The sequence below is a fragment of the Chanodichthys erythropterus genome, chromosome 15 (genome assembly GCF_024489055.1).
Source record: "Chanodichthys erythropterus isolate Z2021 chromosome 15, ASM2448905v1, whole genome shotgun sequence".
Taxonomy (NCBI): Eukaryota; Metazoa; Chordata; class Actinopteri; order Cypriniformes; family Xenocyprididae; genus Chanodichthys; species Chanodichthys erythropterus.
In genome coordinates, this window is record NC_090235.1 from 21,367,341 (window position 1) to 21,388,549 (window position 21,209).

Below are 21,209 nucleotides of genomic sequence, written 5' to 3' on the forward strand. Positions count from 1 at the left end.
TTATACCGGTCTCCATCAGGACATTATGAGGGCTTCAGAGAAGATGCAAAAGATGCTTTTGGTCTTTATATACATTGTGATTACAAGTAAAATGTTACATTTTTTTGACAACAAACATAATTTGTATTTCATAGGTAATATTTGTAATTATAACAATTTTTAATTTATGTGATTGCTGTAGTTTATACACAACGATAAACATTGAATATATATAGCAACACTATATACTTTTGTTGCAGTCTCACATGTATGTTTACTTGGAATAATAAAAAAAACATTGAGGCAATGACAGTCGTTGATGTGTAAATGCAACTCTGCATTTGATAGTAGTGATGTAGAGTACAATCAGTAAGGATCAAATATTCACACCAACACAAAAAGTAAACTGTTTTAGCAACGATGTATTCTATCTTTCCCTCAACATGAACTGATGGACAATTTATAAACTAATCTAGATCAATAATGCTGTAAATCTTGTTCATTATTAGTTTGATACCTAATGTATTACCTATTGCCAACCAATTATTTTGTTTTCAAACATTTTAAATTGAATAACGTTACATATTGTGTAAAATAATTAATGCATTACTATACTGAAGCTCATTCATACCTCTGCTTGCTGTAAACACGTCATGGGCACAGCAGACGCTTTGAGAAAACGACGCTTTCCTTCCTCAGAGTTGTGGAAATCATCGTCGAAAAAATGCTCACTGCACACTCTCTTCAGTGTCAGAGCATGTTCGGGTGTGTTGATATCCAGGTGCAGCGCGAGCAACCACAGCTTCAATCGATCAGGATTATGTACAGGAAATCTGTGAAAAGTCACGATTTTTCCTTGCGGAAAAAATCTCTTCGGTTTCATAAGATTTAAACATCCAGGATACATACACGAACGCACCATTTTAAACAATAAACTGACACAAATACGTATAAATATGTGTCATTCAATATAATACAAGTTTTGAACGGTTCTCCTTCTTTTGTGTTTTATTGCGGTTGGTAAACCAGCTTAAGGTGCACTTCCGCCACCTACTGGGATGGAGTGTGAGGCCTCGATGAACGAAAGGAATAAATTAAATTGTATAATATATTACTTCTGAAATATATTACTTCAGACTGTAATAGCATTAATTTCCATATTTCATAGTTTTTTTTAACAAGCTGATTTCTTTCTCTATTATATGCCTCAAAGTGTAAGTGTTCAACTGTTTGTTATTCCACAGTAATTGCAGAAAACAGACTCACATTTTTTCTATAATGTGCAGTGAATAATTAAAGTTTGAGTGTCTAACTCTATAGCCTGGTTTTAATAGTATCTTCTCGTTTCCATATATCTTTCTTTCAATCCCCTATTTAAGTTGAATGCTGAATAATAATAATAATAATAATAATAAAGCATTTTATTTATAAAGCACTTAAATCTCAAAGTGCTACAATAGAGGCTAAATAAAATAAAGCAATTTAGAAATTAAGTTAAAAATCAGCTACCAAATAAAACTAACAAAATTTAAACACTAAAAAAGCTTTAAACATTGAGGGGGGAAAAAAAGTATGCTATTTAAACTGTTTAATGCTGACTATGAGTCTGAACACAGTACTACTAATAGGATGAATTTCTTCCACCTACGTCAAGTGTGACCTTTCCAACGTGACTACGTAATGCATGTAGTAGTGAAAGACCAGCATTTGTGGTTAAAAATATGCAATTTTATTTTATTTTTTTAGAAAAATGACCGATCGTTTTGCTAAATAAGACACCTTTTCCTCGACTGGGATTGCGTAGAGCCCAGCGAAGCTGCATTTTTGACATGTTTTGCTCAAAACCTTAATTTCTTTTACACTGAAGAACGAAAGACATGGGGGTGAGTAAATTATCATGATCATTATGAGTGAATTAATCCTTTAATATTGCCGAAATAAGTTTTATCCACATGTATATGCAATAACTACATAAAAATAAATGAAAATGAAAGGGCAACACAAACATATTAAATTCATTTGGCCGCACCGATGTCAACAAATGACGTCATACGCGCGCACGCGGAGGGCAGTCGAAATACGGCACAACACCGGCGTTCTGATTCGTAGTCTCTTAAAACATCTTAAGTTACTGTTGTAAATCGGATTTAATGTACAGTATCATGAAAAGCATTATAAAACGAATATTTTTAAAGCCATATCAAAGTGAAGTCAACACTTTAACACCCTCAACGACCGCTTCCACATACCTCTGTGTTTTTTAAAAACAGGCTGGGCACAGCTGTTGACTTCAGAAATCGACGTATCTTTCCTAGACCAGGTCTGAAGTCGTCTGGTGAAAAATGTTCACTGCACAACTTCATCTGCTTGACGTATCGAAGCGGTAAATCAACATCCCGCTGAACAGCGAGCAGCCACAGCGTCAGTCGCTCGGGATCATTTAATGGGAAAGTGTGAAATGTAAGTCTGTCATCTGGCGGCGTTGGTAAGGCACTTTTACGCACTCTCGCAGGTTTCTCACGGTTCATGCATCCAGGAAATGCACACTTTAGCACCATTTTAAACACTACACACCAAGACCTAAAGCACAACAGCGTGCGTCTTTTTCTTCTTTAACTGCAGCTTGCATAAAGACGCGCTGCACTACTGCCATCTTCCGGGTTTATTTTCCTCTAATGTCCATTCATCATATTCTCCTCATCAGTCCTATCCTTGATAAAAAACTGCAAATACTTCTTCTGCAGCTGCTTTGTTCATTCTCACCGCCTTCCAGTATTTCCTTCACTTTAACTAATTCTTCCATCATTATTTTCTCTGTTCTTCACATTGTTTGCAACTCATAAGCACATGCTCTATCTTCTGAAACCTGACAATAGATACAAAAACCAGTTGGGTGCTTCCTTATAATGTATAGTGTGCCATTCAAATTACTGTAACTTATCCTTAAAGGGTCAAAAATGAAATTCATGTCATTAATTACTCATCCTAAAGTCGTTCCACACCCGTAAGACCTTCAATCATCTTCAGAACTCAAATTAAGATATTTTTGATGAAATCCAAGAGCTCTTTGACTCCTCAATAGACAGCAATTCAAACGCCACTTTCACTTACTAAAGACATCTTTAAAACAGTCCATGTGACTACAGTATACTTATTTTTATGAAGCGATGAGAATACTTTTTGTGCGCAAAAAATTACTTTATTCAGCAACATCTTCTCTCTTTGCAATTTGGACCTTCAACCCATTGAACCACACTGAAATCCAGTATATGGAGAAAAATCCTGTAATGTTTTCCTCAAAAACCTTAATTTCTTTTCAACTGAAGAAAGGCATGAACATCGTGCTAAGACACAAAACGATCGGTTTGTGCGAGAAACCGATAAGTATATATATAATTATTATTATTATTATTATTATTATTATTATTTTACCTCTAATACACCACTAAGTTATATCCAAATGCTTTGAGCGCGCGCACGGCATTCAGTGCATGAGGTGTGTGCGCGCGCTCTGACGTAGTTTAAACATGGCGGCTGTAGTACAACAGTTGTTATACAAATGGAAGTAAACCACTAAAAAACATGGTTTCATTACATCAAAACGTCATTTTATTTTGTTACTTTTCGTAAGGCCAGCTTTACAAATGAAAATGACACATACAAAGCTCTTGTTCACATACCTTAGTTGGATGTGGACAAACCACAGGCACAGCTGATGGTTTAAGTCGTACGCGATCCTCTCCGGGGTATGTAAAATCATCAGGGGAAAAATGATCACTGCAGACCCTCATCGTCTTTAGTGTGTCAATGGATTTGTTGATATCCAGCCGAAGAGCAATCAGCCATAACTTCAGGCGATCAGGCTCAGAAGTTGGGAATACGTGGAAACTCACTACTCCCGAATGAGTTTGCGCGAGAGAACGCAATCTTTTAGTTTTAAGTCGGTTTGAACAATCCGGATAAGCGCAAGTACGTACCATTTTGATTAGCCGTCGTACCTACAATGTTTATGCACTATGTAAATCGACGTCACTTTCCCGCCGAAAGCGCGCTCCCTCAGCTGGACTGAGTGTCAAAATAACCTGCTGTATGACTGGATTTAATAGAGGAAACTGTGAAAACGCGAGTAAAACAAACGATTACACTAAAGGTTGGACTCGAAAGTGTTCCTTACAACTTGTCAAATAAACCTAATCCATGGATATTGACTTGCAGCTAGGAATAGTGTTTGTGACATTTATGTGTGTCTGATTTGACGCCGGGGAAATACATAAACAAATCTTACTGTGAATATTTTATATAATTACAATATATGTCGGTTTAAATCCGAGTGATCACTTATATCAATGTTATATATATCGTCATATCATCCAGCACTAAAACTTGTTTTTGTCAGTGTTTATTTAAAAACACCCAATTATGCAGAATATAAGATGGTAAATACGTATTTGATGAGTTGTCAACACAATATATTACAATATAACTGTTATACAGTATGATTTTACCTCAAAATCTAACATTTTGACACAAAATGATAACGGTTTCTCTGCCTGGAGTTCCAGTTGTTTTTGTGAATTGCAGCAATCCATTTGCTCCTTTTTTCTGTAGCTTTCGACAGTCTTATATATAACTCAGATTTTGTGTCAAAGCTATTTGTAAAGTCAATCACAAAGCTCTTTCACGTTTTGTTTTTTTTGTTTTTGTTTTTTGCGGCATTCACGCTGAAAACCAATGCTGCCACTCAGTGTGCGCGTAACCGCAGTCATAACGGTCGACGGTGACGTAACTTCCGTCAACATAACCAACTCCTTGCACAGGGAGCGTGCCTTGCAACCATGGAGACATTTGTGAGATTCAGAAGATATTTACTTTGGTAACGTTACACCAGAACTCTACAACAAAACAACTAACGTTATATATACTGTATAAGCCAAATGCTCGCGCGAACCTAGCAGTGATTGCATTTCACAGGTAACAGTTAGCTAACGACAATAGCAGTGCTTTTTCAATCTGGTCGTTCAAACTAACTAAAAATAATAGTAATGTTACACTTACAGCTGTGGCTGATGATACACTTGGTCCTGTCTGTACTCTGAAGATTGTTGGGATGGCCGTATTCTTTAGACGTCGTACCGTGTTAACACTGTCCATGTTTTCCAAATAGGCATCTGGTCCAAAATGCTTTGAGCAAACACGCCATTTATTGATTGATTCTTCCGGTGTTTTGAGATCTATGTTCAGAGCAGCCAGCCACTGATTCTTTCGTTTCTTGGTTTTCTTTGGAATTCTATGAAACATGATGGTAGAGTACACCTTCGATTTACTATCACAGCCCTTTACAACGCACAAAACCATGGCTAATCCCACACAGGTAAATCCAGCCACTATAGTACCCAATTTGCCCTCTGCAACTACACAAACTTAGCGCCGGACCGGTCACGTTGGAAGTTACCTAGCTGGGGACTATTTTCAGGCGCTGCGTAATATCATTGCGCCTGCTCACCCATGGTATGGCAGCAACTAAGTTCCTTGATTATTACGCCGGAATGAGAATATAGTTCCTAGCCATATCGGCCTAGAAAATTTTTCATTTTCCGTCAGTCTTAATACACGAGGTAGCTACAGAAGAGTCAAGTTTTAAATAGGAAAAATATCAAAACTTTGGTCATTTTTGAGCGAGATGCTAACGGTCTAATCCGATTCAACGAAGTATGCTAAGCTATGCTAAAAGTGGTACCGCAAGATCGGCTGAATGGATTAGAAAACGTTAAAACTCAACTGTTTAACATTAGGGGAGCCTATTTTCAAAAATAGTGGCGTGTTCCTTTCAATTTTACCAATACCAAATGGTACAATGTGAGATTTAGTAATACAGGGGGTAAAAATGAATAATCGGTAGCATCATTATTTATGTTTTTTTACATGGAGATTGGTTGGCCAATTAGTTGCTACTTTATTAGTTATAGCCATAGGTCTGTTATTACTTAGGAATATAATGCAACGAAAAATTGCTAATGTTGACCATTCAAAAAATGATCAAAAACACTTTTTTTTGTCTTAAAACTTAGTTTTCATGCCTGTAACTCAAGAATTATTAAAGATACCTTAATATCCTTTTAGATTCTGTTCCATAAACTTTTCTTTCTGTATCTTCATTTTAAAGGACCCATTTGGTTCAATCCCAGAGATATAGAGAGAATGTGGCTCCATTAGTAAATTGGTCAATTGTACACATTTTTGGTGGTCAACTCTAAAACTAGATCAATCTAAAATTAACATGGACATGAAATTGAGTATTGAATTGCACTTTTTTTTTTTTTTGCAGAAGTTGAAGAGTTAAAACCTAATTTTTAAATTCTCTCATTCAGATGTACATTTGCGATTTTGTAATGCCTATAAACAGAATATCAATGTGTAATGTACATATCTATTTTAAAATGAGACTGCAGTGCACAAAAGCATTTCTGTAGAAAATGCATGTCATTTTGATTGATTCTTTATTTGAAATCTCAACTTCAGGAAGATACAACTTAGTATATGTTGAAACAAAATGAAAGACTCAGATTCAGTTTCATTGTCTTTTTTATGCAAAGAAATACAGTATTGTCCATAGTACAGGAATTAATAAACCCTGGAATGATAAGGTTGCAAAAAGAAATAAAACCCTCAAGATTCATTTTTACTCCAAATGAACAAAGGGTAGATACGCCAGCCACTATTTTTAATGCCTGTTATACAAAGATGCTGTTCATGTCTTTAGTGTTTCATAATACAGAGAATGTGCAGTAATCCCATTAAAGATCACTTATGTATAATGTGGCACTGCATAAAATTCAGCACTGTCCTCTAACTGAAATCCATACAACCATACGCACCTTTCAAAGTGTTTTCACTGACATCAGTTGCTTTTTCAAATCTAGTTTTTCATACACTTAATCAGGAAAAAAACTACCATCCAATTAAACATGGAAAATACAATGACAAAACACTTTCCCAAGTCGGAATCACTAATATCTGTAAGGCCCATTTAACGGCAGCCAGGTTTTGTAAGCCTTGTAGAAGAAATGTTTCCCCCAGACGCCTCCTTCACTCTGCAATTTTGATGTGCGCTTATGGTGTGAGTCTCAGTTCAACGTCACGGTCTGAAGTCAAGAGTCGCTGTCTGAATCGGTCTCGTTGGGTGTTTTGTCCGTCTCCAGGTGCAGCTCTCTGACAGTAAGGATGCGAGTGAGCATGCTGTCCAGAGCCTCATCGCTCAGTGAGGCGGTCGAGAACCACATGGGACTGCTGGGTACGCAGGAGCGCTCGGGGCTTAGGTAGAACTGGGTTGTGCATTGCCTCACACTGGGTGAGCTGGAAGAAAATTAAGAGTGCATTATAGTGCATGTTCCCTTATTTAATTTCATGAACAGCATTAACATTAAAAGAATCATTACATTTTAAAATGCACCAATCAGGCATAACATTATGACCACCTTTCTAATATTGTGTTGGTCCACCTTTTGCTGCCAAAACAGCCCTGACCCGTCGAGGCATGGACTCCACTAGACTCCTGAAGGTGGGCTATGGTATCTGCACCAAGATGTTAGCAGCAGATCCTTTACGTCCTGTAATTTGTGAGGTGGAGCCTCCATGGATCGGACTTGTTTGTTCTGCACATCCCACAGATGCTTCATTGGATTGAGATCTGGGGAATGTGGAGGCCAAGTCAACACCTCAAACACGTTGTTGTGCTCCTCAAACCATTGGTGAACCATTTTTGCTTTGTGGCAGGAGCATTATCCTGTTGAAATAGGCCACAGCCACCAGGGAATACAGTTTCCATGAAAGGGTGTACATGGTCTGCAACAATGCTTAGGTAGGTGGTACGTGTCAAAGTAACATCCACATGGATGGCAGGACCCAAGGAACATTGCCCAAAGCATCACACTGCCTCCGCCAGCTTGACTTCTTCCCATAGTGCAACCTGGTGTGTTCCCCAGGTAAGCGACGCACACGCACCCAGACATCCATGTGATGTAAAAGAAAACGTGATTCATCAGTTCAGGCCACCTTCTTCCATTGCTCCATGGTCCAGTTCTGATGCTCACATGTCCACTGTTGGTGCTTTAGGCGCAGGACAGGGGTCAGCATGGGCACCCTGACTGGTCTACAGCTATGCAGCTCCATATGCAACAAACTGTGATGCACTGTGTATTCTGACACCTTTCTATCAGAACCACCATTAACTTCTTGAGCTACAGTAGCTCATCTGTTGGATCGACCACACGGGCCAGCCTTCGCTCCCTACGTGCATCAATGAAACTTGGCCGCCCATGACCCTGTTGCCGGTTCACCACTGTTCCTTCCTTGGAGCACTTTTGATAGATACTGACCACAGCAGACCGGGAACACCCCACAAGAGCTGCAGTTTTAGAAATGCTCTGACCCAGTCGTCTAGCCATCACAATTTGGCCCTTGTCAAACTCGCTCAAATCCTTACGCTTGCCCATTTTTCCTGCTTCTAACACATCAACTTTGAGGACAAAATGTTCACTTTGCTGCCTAATATATCCTACTCACTAATAGGTGCCGTGATGAAGAGATAATCAGTGTTATTCACTTCACCTGTCGGTGATCATAATGTTATACATGATCGGTGTATATTCTAATTGAAAACAAATATTTTAAGTTGTAATACAGTTTTTACTGAATTTCAGATCAAATAAAAGCAGCCTCGGTGAGCAGAAGAAAATCTTACTGATCCCAAACTTTTTAATGGCAATGTGTGTTTTTGTGTTTATCTGTTATTTCAAACAAACATACCATTTTGAGATATAGAACTCGTACAGCCTGACAGGACAGCGGAGAGGATTGTCTGAATTTTCCTTTATCTCATATATAGTGTCATTGTCGTCATCCTCTTCCCTTCTTTTCTTTGCAGGGATGCCATCTACATTGAACAAACAAACAAATGATACACACAACAAGAACACAAAAAACACAATCAGGCTATGACGGTATGACTGACCACTGACCAGAGCTTGAGTCCTCTTTGGGGGGATAGAAGCGCAAACAGGCCATTTTGGTGCTGCCCTTGCTCCGAGAGCAGCGGACGATGTGGCCGAAAGAGAGGCAACGGTGCTGCTCCACAGTCTTGTAGTTGAAGCACTTGGTGAAGAAATAGAGCAACGTGTTGAGCAGCACACCGGGTGAAAACGCTCCCAGCTGCTTACAGTCCCACAGATACTCCTCCTCCACACGAGAATGAACATAACCTGCACAAACACACAGAGACATTTGTAGCACAACAGAGAAATGAGCCAGTCTCATGTTGGTGTCTTAAATTACTCACCACTGGGCAAAATAGTTGGTTTCCATCCCTTGAGTATATTGGTCATTTCATGGCAGAATTTAGTGTAGAAGACATCTGAGAAGATGTTCTCCATCCGATTGTTCTCAAACAGGTACTGCAAACATTATTTATGAGAGTCAATCAAACAAACTACACAACATGACTGAATGTGTTCAGTTTGTGCGATTTCTTCTTGTTTCACCTGCTGAATGCCCAAGCAGAGGTAAAAGATGCTGTCAGGGCTGTACTTCTCTCCGTTGGGTCGACGAACTTCAGAGATGAACTTGCAGAGGCCGTAGCTGAGTTCAGCCGTGCAACACTTCAACAGGTCCTCCTTTATTGTCATAATACGCGCTATGGATGATGAAGAGGACGTGTTTAATGCTTAAATCGCATGGTGAAGATTGTGTAGCTTAACTATTAAAGCATGATGTAAACAATGGCAAAGTCTATGGTACAAATCCCTGTGAAGGCATATTAGTCAAAAAAATTTATAAACTGAAAAACACATTAAGTATGCATAATTGATTCTTTTTTATTCTTTTGTGGGTTAAATGTTGGGAATATATCAAACTGAGACCTACAGCCAAATTTGGGAGTCTCCATGTTGGGTTGGGCGTTTCTCCAACGCACCCAGTCCTTCCAGGCATTGACGGCATACTCGTGTTGCAGTTTGGAGAGGCTCGAGAAGTTGTCTGGAGCTGGTTTGGCTGGAACCACTGCTGCACTTTTACGGCCCTACACACCAATAAAACACAAACATGTAATCATTGATATTATGAAAAAAAAAAAAAAAAAACCTTTACTACAAAATTCTTATTTGGAAAAAAAGTTACAAATTTTTATATTATCTGTTCAATGTATTGTATTAAAGAGAATATTTGTACATCAACTGAGTTTTTATTTCTACTATGACAATTTAAAAGACTATTTGAAAGTATGAAAAAATAATATTAGACATAATCATAAGACTTTAATGGGTAGCACTTTATTTTACAGTCCTGTTTCACGTGTACATACTATGTATTTTTTATAGTAATTACAATACCCAAGTAATAACTAGGCACTAGCCCTGGACCCTATTACAAAACCCTATTAAAAGGGATAGTTCACCCAAAAAATGAAAATCCTGACATCATTTAGTCCCCATGAAGTTGTTCCAAACCTGTATACATTTCTTTGTTCTTCTGAACACAAAAGAAGATATTTGGAAGAACGTTTGTAACCAAGCAGATCATAAAAAAAAAAACTTGCTTCAGCTTTATTTTGTTTTGTTTTTATTTTGTATATTTTGTTGTACAGGTCCTCTGAGAATGATGTTGTGGCTAAATGTAAAATGATTGGAACATTTCTACCATGTAGTGGCATTTTGCACAATATTGCTAAACATGCTCTCAGAATATTGTAGCAGAAACAAACTGATTTATATCACCCACCTTAGCATGATAATATAAATGTTAGATTGTTTGAACATTTTGGTGAAAAATCAAGAATAATTAAAGAGTAGTTGTTCTTACCCGTTTCTTCTGAGGGAGGCCATCACGTCCTCTCTTGCGTTTGCGTTTGACAGAATCTGTCATCTCCTTTTGTGCTTGCCCTCTGAAAAGTTCAATGCTCTCTGAAATATGAAAGAATAAAGATACGTGACATATGAATTGAAAATAAGAAAAAAATACGGTTCTGAGCAGCAATTATCAGGGATCAAGCGCTTTAAGGCCTTTAAGCACAGGTGTAAAAAAGTATTGTGTTTTATTTAGCAGGTCTGTAACCATCTTGATAATTTACAGCCAATAGGTATTAATTTACCCTAGATTAATTGACTGTATTGTAAATGGTTTTGTTTTTTTAAAGCTTTTTAACAGGTATCGAGGTTGAGCCAAAAATCTAGGACTAATTCCTCAAAGTTGGTTTTTGAAATAATCTCCAGTATTTAACAAACGATTCGTTAGACAGAGGAGGTCTTATGGGCAAAGTTGTTCAGAATCAGGAGTTCTACCATGTGGTACAAATGTCATGGGCGTGTGCAAAAAAAAAAAAAAAAGAAGCGCAGTACACAATCGTTTATCCATGTGAAAGACACGAAGGTGCCCCCCGGTGGCCAATTTCTTTCGAATTTTTCACAGGCCTGAATCAAACAGGCTCGAGTCGAACAGACCCAGTGAACTTCGTTCCGATTGGCCTCCGTTAACCTTGTCTGATTGCTGCTCAAATTCATTGGCCGATAGTGGACATGTTTTTTGAGAATGAACATCAATGAGACAATCATGGCACATCGGACAAAGATACTGCATGCCAATTTTCAAGTCCATCGGACTAATGGTTAAGTAATTACAATAATAATAAGGTCACAGTGCTTGAACCTCTAATTGGATCGTGTTTATGCATTTTGACCTCTAATCCACAGTAGAAGCTCTTACCGACTGGGAAATCAGCCTCCAGGTCCATCTGTGGCTCTTCTGCTGCGGTAGAGACGGGGGTCTGTGTGGCAGATCTGGACGGAGGCGGCCTTTCAGGCTCTGTGGGTTGATCCCATGTCTGAGCAGAAGACACAGAGTCGTCCTCCCAACTCAGATTGCTGGATAGGGCCTCCAGATCAAGATCCTCCATTATATTTCCAGCCGGATCTGAATAACAAAACAAGAGGCTTGTGAACAAAAAGAAAATGTGTGCATGTGTGTCTTTGTATAAGTAAGTTTTGTTGGAATAGTGTTAAAAGACTACTTATGTTTTCATTAGTGTATTACATTAGTGTATAATGTTGCTGTTTGAGCATGAAAAGGTTACAAAGCCCAAAGTCACTCCAAAGGGAGTTATTCTCTATATCAGTGCACACCGTTTCTGAACTCCCTGAAATGCCTCGATTGTATTCTTGAGTTTTCTTCTAGGAACATGTCATAATATTCCCCACTCATATAATTCCTGGCCAAGGCATATTCAAAATAAAGAGGCGGGGCCTGGTTGAGTTAGCTAGTAGTGTGCTGAAACTCTATGTTAAGAGGCATGACATTTCCCAAACATCCTCAAAGCGATTGACCAATCACAACACACTGGTCCAGTTGACCAATCAGAGCACACTGCACTTTTCATAAGGAGGGGTCTTAATAGAGACAGGAAATAAACAGAGCGCTACTGTCAGACTGGGAAATGAGATGCTGCAACAATGTGAAAATGTGAATAATGTGTTTGTTTGTTTTTTTACATTCAAGCAATTAAAAAAAAAAAAAATATTAAAAACCTTAAAATTGTCCCTAATTTACCAGTAGATGTGATGCATTTCTCCCTTTCTGTATCCTCAGCCACCATCTCCGCCATCATGATGAGGTCAGCCTCCAGAGGGTCATCAGGGATCTTCTCTTTGATTTCCTGAATGGTCTTGACGATGCGCTCAGCGCTGTCCAGAGTCGTGGGGAAGAACAACGGCACTGGAACCTGCATAAACAGACAGAGATACATGATACAAGTATATACCAAGGGTATAATTAGGGGTGGGAGTTTTTAGGTTACCTTTGAATCTAATCTATGATCTGCAATTTATTTTAAACTGATTATAATAGTTTTTTCATTTTTTAAATTATTTTATTTATTTTTCAATTTGCCTAGTTTTCATTAGTTTTAAATTATTTTTAGCATCTCCCGTCCCCCAAAGTTTTGTAGTTTCAGATTGGAAGAGGTAGAGTTAACTCACCGGTAGCGGTAGCCCCACAGACTTTGGAGTGTATTGTGTGTAGAGATTCATGGGAACCGGAACATAGACTGGCACCGGCACAGGAAGCACTATCACGGAAGGTCCATCTAAAGGACAACAGACGTGCACAACATGTGAGTGTCAGCAAATGCCATGCCCACTAGAAACATGTCTGCAACAGTGATTCCTAGTACCTGTTTGTGTGTTCATGTCACAGACATTGGGTTTACAGGATGTGCCTTTGTTCTGACAAAAGGGTTTACAGAGTAGGGCCTTGTTCTTCAGGATTCGGGGTGGTGGAGCTGAAGCCTTCACACCATCTGTCTGTGTGCTGGCCGTCTGGGGAAAACACAGAGAACGATTGATTTCATACACATTTCAAGAGGAACGTCAGCTGGTTTACTTGTGTAATTTTTTCCCCCAAACCAGTTCAACGCAAACTCCCATTCTATAGATTAGATTTCATTGACATGACCAATCGCAGTGCTGATTGCAAACACAATGCTAGAACAAATAATAACCCTTGACCATACCCTACAACCTAACCTTAACCTATGACATTGGCTGCAGGGCAGGATTGGCTCTGAACTGGTTTAGGGAGGGGGAAAAACTCCCATGGTTTAAAGGTTGTACAGAGGATGTTTTCGTCGACTGAGTTTTTGAAATGAGCGCATGAGGAAGAACAATCCCCCTCCTTTACAGCTCATTTCAAGTGAACGCCTCCCAAAACTCGTGCACGATTGTTTGTTTACCACCGGCATTCGCTGTGTTATTAAGCCGGGCACACATTTTACGACTAGCTAAAACATTCTGACTGTGCTCAACATACAGCGATAGTTTCCTGCTCCTGAAGCAGATTTATATAACTTACTTTCACATGGAATTTGAACACCGACTGTAATCGCAGACTGAACGCAACTGGCTCTGACTGGACGCGTTTGAGCGCGATCAGTCATAAGTATCAATTTACATTCATAATCGGCCTTACAATCGTTAAGCCGCACACACACTTAGTGGATTCATTATGTCGGACTCACCGCAGGTAACTCATAATCTGCAGTTGTTACTCCTGTCTCCTGACAAAAACATTGCGTGCGGCGCATGTAGAGTGTGGAAAGTTACTGGAGCGCGCAGCCGCGTGTCTCTCACAAGGAACGTCAGTGATTGACAAGCCAGAGGGCCAATCGTTCACGCGATGATCGCGTAAACGATTGGCTGATGTTTTTAAGGCCCTACCTCGTGCACAGATGATGTATATTAATAATATTCCTTTCGGTGCACCTAATAAATAGTCTTAGTACAAGACAGTAAAGACAGTAGTAAGACTTAGTAAAGACAGTTTCAAGCAATATTGCAAAAATTTATAAAACAAAACATCCTCTTTACCACCTTTAATCGATATTCTGAAAAACTCACATTTCCAGAACTTTTTGCAGTAGCAGCTGGAACAGAGCCTGAGGAAGCAAAAAGATAATTGTGAGAGATAACACACAGAAAATAGTTGACTCATTGCTTAGTTTGCAAAAAACAAACAAGGAAATAATGCCGACAAACTTTAATGCAAGTTTGTATGTAACTGGCAATGTGTTTTGGCAGCAATATTAAAATTCTTTCAGATAACTGAAACTGATTTTCATGTTATGGCTTATATCTGATAAATGGAAGATATAATTTTATAATTTTTTTCTAAAAACAAACAAAGAAAAAACAAACTAAATAGTCATTTACAATACAAGTGAATTTAGCCATTGCAACATTACAGAATTGAAAACGTGTATTTTATATATACATAAAGGGCTTGACATTAACTTTTTTGCTCACCAGCCAATGTGGCTAGTGGTTTTCCAAAGTTACTAGCCACTCAGCATTTTCACTGGCCACAATTTTGCTGTTGGGAAATTACATTTTATATGATTAAAGTTGACTCTGGCATGCTTAAATTACTTGAATTTGAGTCATTTTACTTGATTTACAAGATTTAAAACCCCTTCAAACTTACAAATGCAGATTGACCACCCAAATCAAGACTATACATGAGGTATACAGTTATTTTTGTTAGGCTATATAAAAAAGAACAAAGAAGCAAATTACAAATAGTAATTTAAAAAAAAAAAAATTCAGATACATATGTTTATTTAGCATACACGTATACATGTATTTAACATTTTTTGATGTTTGATTAACATTAATGACAGAGGGGTATTTATTTGGGGGCTGGACGTCATATACTGACACATATCCAGTTTTTACCCACCTGTTTACGTCCACTTAGCCGTAAGCCATAGCTGACTGTATTCACGCGAGATACACGATGCATTTTGACATCTGTGTGTGCGTGTATTCAGGTGCAAGGAGAACTGAATCGCGAGCGCTTCTGTTGTGTCATTTAGCGCGATTCCGCCTATCCCACCTTCATAACGCAAGTTAATCGATAAAGAATTGTGACTGAATTGTAATTTTGTGATACGAAAAGCTTGGCTACTTTTCATTTGGCTGTAGGCTGAAAATATATTCAACCCGCCAAAGTGGCTATGGGAGTGGCTGTCTTACCCGCCACAGCTGAAATCTACCCACATTTGGCGGGTGTTAATGTCAAGCCCTGTGTATGTGTATGTGTATATATATATATATATATATATATATATATATATATATATATATATATTGTGTATATATATATATATATTGTGTATATATATATATATATTGTGTATATATATATATTTTTTGTGTATATCTATATATATATTGTTTATATATATATATATATTGTGTATATATATATATATATTGTGTATATATATATATATATTGTGTATATATATATATATATTGTGTATATATATATATATATATTGTGTATATATATATATATAGATTGTGTATATATATATATATATATAGAGAGAGAGAGAGAGAGAGAGAGAGAGAGAGAGAGAGAGAGAGAGATTGGCTAAAGGTTACATTTAACAGTGTTATTAAATAATTAGAGTTATTAAATTAAGTGACTGCAAGATGGCGGCAAAAGTAAAATCTATATGTAAAAAATGAGAATGAGCATGCACAATAAAATATCCTATTTGAAATATATAAGTTGGTGGATATATCCAATAAATGAATTAATTTAAATTGCTTATTTAAATTAAAATAAATCAATATACATTGCTTAATAAATTTATTAGACCACTGACAAAGAAAACAAACATATTTTAGGAATCTGTTAACTTTTTTTTTTATTTATGCACGTGGCATTCTTTGGCCTTGATAACAGCTTGCATTGTTGCTGGCATTGTTTTATATACTTTTGAACAGTATCTTTTGTTATTGACTTCCAAATAGTTTCTAGTTGTTCCCAAAGACTTGCTTTTGATTAAACATTTGTGTGATCTATCTTTGAATTAATTTAATCACAACAATAATTATATTTTAGCATTAGAAACATTACTGTGACAAAAGTGCTTACACATACTGTTGTGGATTAACCATTACAGAAACATAAAAAATGATTGTGGTAATCACCAATACTGTTTGTTTAGGGCAGCTGTGGCACAAAGCTTACATTGAGTGGTGGTCTAATAAATTTGTTAAGCACTGTATTTATGATTTACTAATAAAGTAAATAAATATTACTGATAAATTAAAATCTTTAATGTCGACTGATAACCATGGTACAAGGATGATAAGGATAGTCACCTTGCAGAACGCTATTTCCCAAAACACATGGCTGTCCATTGGATGCACTTGAGAGTGATATAACATTGGCAATGACCGGTGTGGCCTCTTTAGTCATCAGTGATGTGCGATTCACTGTACTTTGAGGGGCTGGAGACGGCGCTGGGCTTGTCCCTGAGGAAACCAATTACCAAAAGACAAGACAGACATCAAATGATAAGCTACAGAGGCGAGATATACACAAATATCTGCAGGAAGACATACCTTGTGTGGTCAGAGGTTTGCTTGAAGATTTGACTGGCCCAGTGATTCCCTGCAGACTGCAAAAGAACATCAAGCATTGCAAGCTGCAGAAATGCTTAATCTCACCCAGCCATTTCACAGTCTCGGTCATCTTCTTGGCCTGCCTGCACATGGAGCACTTTATTTCCTGTCAGAAATGTACTCACTGTTAGTTGAAAGCCACAACCACAGAATAACGTCTTAATGCATCTTAATGACAGCCTTGTACATTGCTTCTCAATGAAAATAATAAGAGTTCAAATATTACCTTACGCATTAATAAGGTATGCTGCTGTAAGCATACATTCCCACAGAACTCCTCCTCTATTTTATCAAAAACTTCAGTGATGACAGTCTGAGAGGAGCCACTACAGTAGAAGCAGTTGCGACAGTGTTTCTTCCCCCAGCGCTTGACCAGGTCATGCTTATAAAGTAACTTGCATCCTGTACATGGATGAACAAACAAGTAAAGCTTAGACAACTTGGTATTAAGACATGCATGTATGAATCAAAAAGAAAACACATGGCATGAAACAATATCTAAATTTTGCTCTTAGCACGTACCCTCACTGCAGAAAGAGCGGTCAATCTTGTTTATCCTTTTCACCTCCTTTACAACTTTATCGATCTTGCAGTATTCGCAGCGAGCCATGACGTTGTTGATCTGTTTGAACTCCTCAACACAAGCGTTATCGCAGAAAGCGTACATTTTCCTCTGAAAGGTCAGAAAAGCAACCAATTAGGTTTAGGGTCATTGTTGAGTAGAAAGTATTAATAAAGAAACAAACAAAATGAAAGAATTTTAATTATAAACTTTACAATGCAAATATAAATAAGAATGTGTGATATATCAGCAGTCATACCAGTTTCAGTCATAAAATGAGACTTTTTATGATAATGCTGTTGATACTGGTCTGATAAATAAATATGACAATATATTTAAGACTTTATAAATTAATGCATTTTATTAATGGGTTAATTTACCCAAAAATGAAATTAGTCATTAATTACTCACCCTCATGTCGTTCCAAACCTGTTAGTTCCTCGGAACACAAACTAAGATATTTTTGATGAGAGTTTTTTAATTTTTTTTTATCTTTCATAGTAAGAAATGTAATTACCATCATTCAAGGTCCAGAAAAGTAGTAAAAACATTGTTTAAATAGTCAATGTGACTATACTGATTTAACCTTAATGTTATGAAGCAACGAAAATACATTTTGTGTGCAAAAACAAAAAAACAATGACTCTGTTCAACATTTTAAAGGTGCTGTAGAACATCTTTTTAAAAGATGTGTAACGTCTGGACCAATCAGCCACACAATTATTCATTGTATTTAATGAATTACCCATAAACTCACTCTCCCTATCAAAGTTCTCTGAACTCATCCCCCTAAAACTGTAACCAGCATCCCAATGTTGCTAGCACACAGGCCAACCTAGGTGTCCTGTTACAGTTATATGAACATTTCTTAGTTAATAAACAATTAACACTGTGTGTTCATTGAACAACAGGTTAATTGATTGTAATATTAATTTTATTACATTAAGTTAATTTTATTGACTGATTAAAATATTAATAATTAATTATAACTAGTTATGATTAATTATTCATATTTATTTTGAGCTAATTTGCTACAAATGGTGGAGAATGCGGGTGCTGTAGAACATCTTTTTAAAAGATGTGTAACGTCTGGACCAATCAGCCACACAATTATTCATTGTATTTAATGAATTACCCATAAACTCACTCTCCCTATCAAAGTTCTCTGAACTCATCCCCCTAAAACTGTAACCAGCATCCCAATGTTGCTAGCACACAGGCCAACCTAGGTGTCCTGTTACAGTTATATGGTACTTTTATGATCCAGAAGAATTCTGGAGAGACTAGTGACTCATTCTTCCTGAGAAGGACAAATAAACTCTCTTAATCCTATGTATTCTCTATATAACCACTTGGGAAATGTATAAACATGTATCCAAGTTGCCCATCTCATGACTTTCCTTTTATAGGCTTTATTCTATGTATTAATTCTCTCTTTTGAACTATTTTGGTATTAATGTTCCATAGTTGCAAATGTATAGTTAACTGAGATCACATTGGCAGCATGCTTGGTATCTACGGACTCCAACTTTCATTTCCTATTTGGGTAATTTATGTCACATGTTACTAACTCTGTGACACATTAGTATTATAAGAATCTAGAAGGTTATTCTCTCATTCATCCAATCCAGTGTCTTATGCTAATATCTTGCTACAGAACAAAGACTCGTAAAACTTCCCTCTGAAAGGGGAACTCCTTATTGGCTCAGACACCTCAAGAGGGTGTGACATCTTCACCCCTTATATTCACTGATCACAAGGAACCCCCTCTCTTCCTGCTCTTCCTCCTCTTCTTCTCTTTTACTGATGAATGCTGACGTCAAGATGCTTTAAGAAGCTAGAAGCTTCTAAGGAACCCCAAGCTTGTGCCAGGCCTCGGCCTAGACCTTCCATTCACCAAAGATCCTCTGAATCCAGCCGGTTCTCTTTCGTCAAGAAAATATCAGCAAAGATTCAACAGGAGCCTCCACAAATTGCATCAGGACAGTTTTAATTCAACTTGGAGAGACATGCAAGTATCAAACTTAGTCTCATTATCGGATACATTGAGTATCCTTACCCCTTTTAAAGAAGGGCCTGTTAAAACTAAACTGATGGTTTGCTCAAGGCTGTTGATCTGCTGAATGTCCAACAATGCTGTAACTTCTTGCTTCCTGTACTCTGCTTTCTCTCTCTCTCTTGGTAAACTGTATGCATGTATGTGTGTGAATGTTAGAGTAGTTTAAGTGTTTAGTCTAGTTAATAAAGTCTTGTTCATGTCACACGTAAGGTTGTCCGTGTTTTGCGCTCATGTACGGGAGTCCCTATTCATGTCGGTCCTGACTACAGGCTTTTAGTAGAATAAGATTGTTATTTCCTATAACCTGGAAATGAACATTTCTTAGTTAATAAACAATTAACACTGTGTGTTCATTGAACAACAGGTTAATTGATTGTAATATTAATTTTATTACATTAAGTTAATTTTATTGACTGATTAAAATATTAATAATTAATTATAACTAGTTATGATTAATTATTCATATTTATTTTGAGCTAATTTGCTACAAATGGTGGAGAATGCGGGCATGAATAAACAAAGGTTATGAGCTTAAACCACTGTCAATTTAAAAGTGTGCATTTGATAATTCCAGTCAGAATATGTCAGACGATGCGCATTTTGGTCACTAATTGCGGGCTTGTTAGATGCTGATAAAGTGATAGCTTGAATTGACATCTCTACTGTAACTGAAAGAGTCTACTCTTGACACATTTTAGCATATGTTCAAATGGTATCAGTGTAAAGTTAATCTGATTTTAGCGAAGAAATCCTAATCTCAGTATTAGAGCATAAGCCTGTGTTGACGAAGGAATCTCAGCTCAGCGGCATGTAAACTGTACCAGAATTGATTATTCTGCTTTGGTTGGAGAAATACCAATTGCAGTATTGCTTAACCTGTTTCTGATGAATGAATCTCAGTACAGTGTTATATAAATGTAGATTTGGGTAATGCTCCCCTTTTATAGTTAAGATTGATGTCATTCATCTAAACTTTGGCTGCATCTACAAGCATAGCTACCTTTTGACCAAAACTGTGTTTCACTCGCTGAAAGGAACATCAGTATTCATGCACAAGACGGACTTAGCTATATATGCTTAAACAAGCTTTGACTTATAGCAAACTGTGTAATTACCCTTTAAACAAGTACAAGACGTTGTTTAAAGTAGAGAGAAGAGTTTACATGAGTAAAATTTGCAAATGCCAAAACATATTTGCATTTTACTGAATGTAATATCAAGTTTTTGAAAATCTGAAAGTATAAGCGTCACATTTTAACTCTATACGTAACTTGTTTGAAATGAGCAGACAGTCTCAATAAACTGTTTGAATTGCCCAGATGTGCATTGGTTCCCATGACAACGACTTGTCACAGGAAGTGCTAACTCACCCTGTGATGCCATATTGTAAACAAACCAGGCTAGGTGGCTAAGCTAACCTCACCTAGCAGCCCTGCACCTCAGGCTAAGCTAAATAATAGCTTCTACAGTTAGTGGTTAGCATCATTTACGTGAAGCCTTTAACTATAGCTTGTGTGTATGCAGTGTGAACTGATCTAAACCAATTTCCCTTAACCACATTCCTGGTTTTCTGATTTCTCTCTTTCCTTACCTT

General features: G+C 37.4%; 2 protein-coding genes and 1 long non-coding RNA gene across 6 annotated transcripts in view; 1 reads left to right on the top strand and 2 right to left on the bottom strand.

Annotated features, from left to right (window-relative positions):
• zmym4.2 (zinc finger MYM-type containing 4, tandem duplicate 2) overlaps positions 1-5,604 on the bottom strand; it is a 46,331-nt gene extending 40,727 nt beyond the window's left edge. The window contains exon 1 of one of the 4 annotated variants that reach the window (XM_067412221.1): positions 5,035-5,604. In XM_067412221.1, the coding sequence (XP_067268322.1) occupies positions 5,035-5,334 (300 nt within the window). In that variant the 5' untranslated portion in view covers positions 5,335-5,604. Of the gene's footprint in view, positions 1-610; positions 2,207-2,228; positions 2,671-3,659; positions 4,155-5,034 lie in introns of those variants that run through there. The other 3 variants (XM_067412220.1, XM_067412216.1, XM_067412222.1) reach the window with 3 other exon arrangements.
• LOC137037866 (uncharacterized) lies at positions 4,516-9,032 on the top strand. The gene is made up of 3 exons (XR_010897321.1): positions 4,516-4,852; positions 7,179-7,327; positions 8,903-9,032. It is a non-coding gene; the product is annotated as an uncharacterized lncRNA (long non-coding RNA).
• zmym4.1 (zinc finger MYM-type containing 4, tandem duplicate 1) overlaps positions 6,527-21,209 on the bottom strand; it is a 30,954-nt gene continuing 16,271 nt past the window's right edge. The window contains exons 12-27 of the mRNA XM_067412226.1: positions 17,517-17,667; positions 17,221-17,396; positions 16,935-17,100; positions 16,692-16,844; positions 14,415-14,452; positions 13,193-13,337; positions 12,999-13,105; positions 12,571-12,742; positions 11,731-11,937; positions 10,831-10,931; positions 9,898-10,051; positions 9,516-9,667; positions 9,314-9,428; positions 8,997-9,236; positions 8,785-8,911; positions 6,527-7,332 (exon numbers count right to left, since the gene is read on the bottom strand). Coding sequence (XP_067268327.1) covers positions 7,128-7,332; positions 8,785-8,911; positions 8,997-9,236; positions 9,314-9,428; positions 9,516-9,667; positions 9,898-10,051; positions 10,831-10,931; positions 11,731-11,937; positions 12,571-12,742; positions 12,999-13,105; positions 13,193-13,337; positions 14,415-14,452; positions 16,692-16,844; positions 16,935-17,100; positions 17,221-17,396; positions 17,517-17,667 — 2,409 coding nt within the window. The 3' untranslated portion in view covers positions 6,527-7,127. The remainder of the gene's footprint in view (positions 7,333-8,784; positions 8,912-8,996; positions 9,237-9,313; positions 9,429-9,515; positions 9,668-9,897; positions 10,052-10,830; positions 10,932-11,730; positions 11,938-12,570; positions 12,743-12,998; positions 13,106-13,192; positions 13,338-14,414; positions 14,453-16,691; positions 16,845-16,934; positions 17,101-17,220; positions 17,397-17,516; positions 17,668-21,209) is intronic.